Source organism: Mastomys coucha, unplaced genomic scaffold, assembly GCF_008632895.1.
Source record: "Mastomys coucha isolate ucsf_1 unplaced genomic scaffold, UCSF_Mcou_1 pScaffold5, whole genome shotgun sequence".
In the NCBI taxonomy this organism is placed as follows: Eukaryota; Metazoa; Chordata; class Mammalia; order Rodentia; family Muridae; genus Mastomys; species Mastomys coucha.
In genome coordinates, this window is record NW_022196911.1 from 55,871,361 (window position 1) to 55,873,860 (window position 2,500).

At 40.4% G+C, this 2,500-nt stretch overlaps 1 protein-coding gene across 5 annotated transcripts in view; it reads right to left on the minus strand.

The window, feature by feature from the left end:
* The window catches only part of Top3a (DNA topoisomerase III alpha), a 40,839-nt gene that overhangs the window by 18,485 nt on the left and 19,854 nt on the right, over positions 1 to 2,500 (minus strand). For all 5 annotated transcript variants that reach the window (XM_031354873.1, XM_031354871.1, XM_031354868.1 and 2 more), the window contains one exon: positions 337 to 445. In XM_031354873.1, the coding sequence (XP_031210733.1) occupies positions 337 to 445 (109 nt within the window). The remainder of the gene's footprint in view (positions 1 to 336; positions 446 to 2,500) is intronic.

The following is a 2,500-nucleotide window of genomic DNA, read 5'->3' on the forward strand; positions in this document are numbered from 1 at the left end:
AAAAAAAAAAAAAAAAAAAAAAATGGGACTGGCTTACAGTTTAATGGGTTTTAGTCCATTATTGTCATGAACATGGTGGTATGCAGGCAGACATAGTACTGGATAAAAAACTGAGAGTTTTCCACTTTGATCCGCAGGAAGCAGAAGGGGAGACTACCACACTAGGCCTAGCATGAGCATATAAGACCTCAAAGGGCCTGGCGGTGGTGGCACATGCCTTTAATCCCAGCGGGCTCCAATTAAATGTTTTTCATGCTGTCTCTTCACAGTAATAAAACCCTAAATAAGACAGACCACATCCTGCCCCCAAGCAGAAAAGCTCAGTAGTAGACTCACCAGCCTTGCATACATGGACAATCTCAAATCCGATGTTTTCACCTTCTCTGTCACAGTCGGTCCAGATCACCAATGCCTGACAATGCTGTGTCTCTCGTTCCAGAGTTTTCTGAAGTTATAGGGAGAAAGCACAATGAGCACAGAAAGAAGGGAAATTACTTGGTTCCTTTACATTAATTCTGATTTAGCAGGCTGGAGAAACAGCTCAGTGACTACTCTTCCTGAGGACCACGTGGTAGCTCACAATCATCTGAAACTCTAGTTCTAAGGAATCTGACATCCTCTTTTGACCTCTAGCTAGGCAACACAGCCCAGGTCTGCAATCCCAGCATTTGGGAGGTTGAGGTAGATTGCTGTGAGTTTCAGGCCAGCCTGGTCTACATAGTGAACCATGCTTCAAAAATGAAGCACAAGCTGGGCGGTGATGGTGCACACCTTTAATCCCAGTACTTGGGAGGCAGAGGCAGGTGGATTTCTGAGTTCGAGGCCAGCCTGGTCTACAGAGTGAGTTCCAGGACAGTCAGGGCTATACAGAGAAACCCTGTCTCGAAAAAAAGAAAAAAAAAAAAAGACAAAAATGAAGCACAAACAAACAAAAAACTCAAAACAAGAACAAAACAACAAAAGGAAATCTGGCGGAGGATCACGCTAGTCTTGGAGTACTCAAATTTTGCAAGCGTTGGGGAGCAGAGAAAATTGTTCATGAGTGTCTGATACAATCCTCTAGACCTGTGTGAACATAGAAGACTGGGGGTTTCCTACAACTCATCAACATGGTGAAATGCAGAACGCAGCTCTAAAATCTTTCCAGCATCAGTGGTTCTGATCCTGTTTGAGTCACTGAGTAAATTCCTCCTGTTCCCCTCCACAGAAAGGGTCTCATGAAACTAAGGCTGGCCCTGCACTCGATACCTAGTTGACAGACTTCATCTCTGGCTTCTCTAGCTCCAAGTCATCAGTGCTGAGATTATGAAAGACCCCCGTGGGGAGACCCCCACTCAAATCTTGGGAGGATGTGCACCCAAGGAAACATGAGAGACCATCTTGATGTAAACACATGAGGCAGTTTAATATCAGAGCTCTGGGTCGACACGTATCTCATGCAAGAGACAGTGGAATCGATGACGAGGCTCAGGGATTAGGGGTTTATATAGGAAAAAGGTCTGAGGGAACAAAGGAATCAGCATAGTTATACATGATTGGCTAATTCAAATATCAACTATAGTATGTGCAGATCATAGCAGGAATTCCTAATGTTGGTGTTATTCTGAGTAAACAGAGCATCTGGCTGACCTCAAACCATATCTAAGAGGACTAGATGGCCCATTACTCAGTTGGGTCGTTTGCCTAGTCACGTCCTTGTGTGCTTGGGCCCACCCAGACATGTCCTTGCATGCTTTCTCCTATCTTTATGATATATATACTTGCATGCTTTCTCCTATCTTTATGATATATATATATATATATATATATATATATTTTTTTTTTTTTTTTTTTTTTTTTTTTTTTTTTTTTTTTTTTTTTTTTTTTTTTTTTTTTTTTGCCTTACTTAGCTTAGTCAGAATGGCCTGGTCATTCTGTCTCAACATTCTGACCACCAGAACTTTGTTTTTACAGAATGTCCTTGGCTAACAGCTTCTCAGTGTCTGAAGCTGCTGCTTACAGGAGCTGGAATATGGCTCTCTTATTCTACTGTGAAACTTTATTTCTACATCTCCAGAACTGTTTTTCACTTTATTACTTCAAATACAGGCATGTGCTACCATACCTGGTTTATAGAGTATAGATTAACCCAGGGCTTCAGGTATACTAGGAATGCACTCTGCAAACCTAGCTCATTTCCAGGCTTGCTCCCTGAGTTTCATTCTAATAAACTTTCCCACTTAGCAGAACTAAGTCGTCGTTGTCGTTGTTGTAGTCTTCCTCTTCTTCTATTATTATTATTATTATTATTATTATTATTATTATTATTATTATTATTATTATTATTGTGGGGGGAGGGCATGTGGATGCCACAAGAATTCACAAACTCAGTTCTGTCCTTTCAAAATATTTTGATATTTGAAAATATCTGTCCTTAAAAAATATTTTTTTTAAAAGATTTATTTATTTATTATATGTAAGTACACTGTATCTGTCTTCAGATGCACCAGAAGAGGGCATC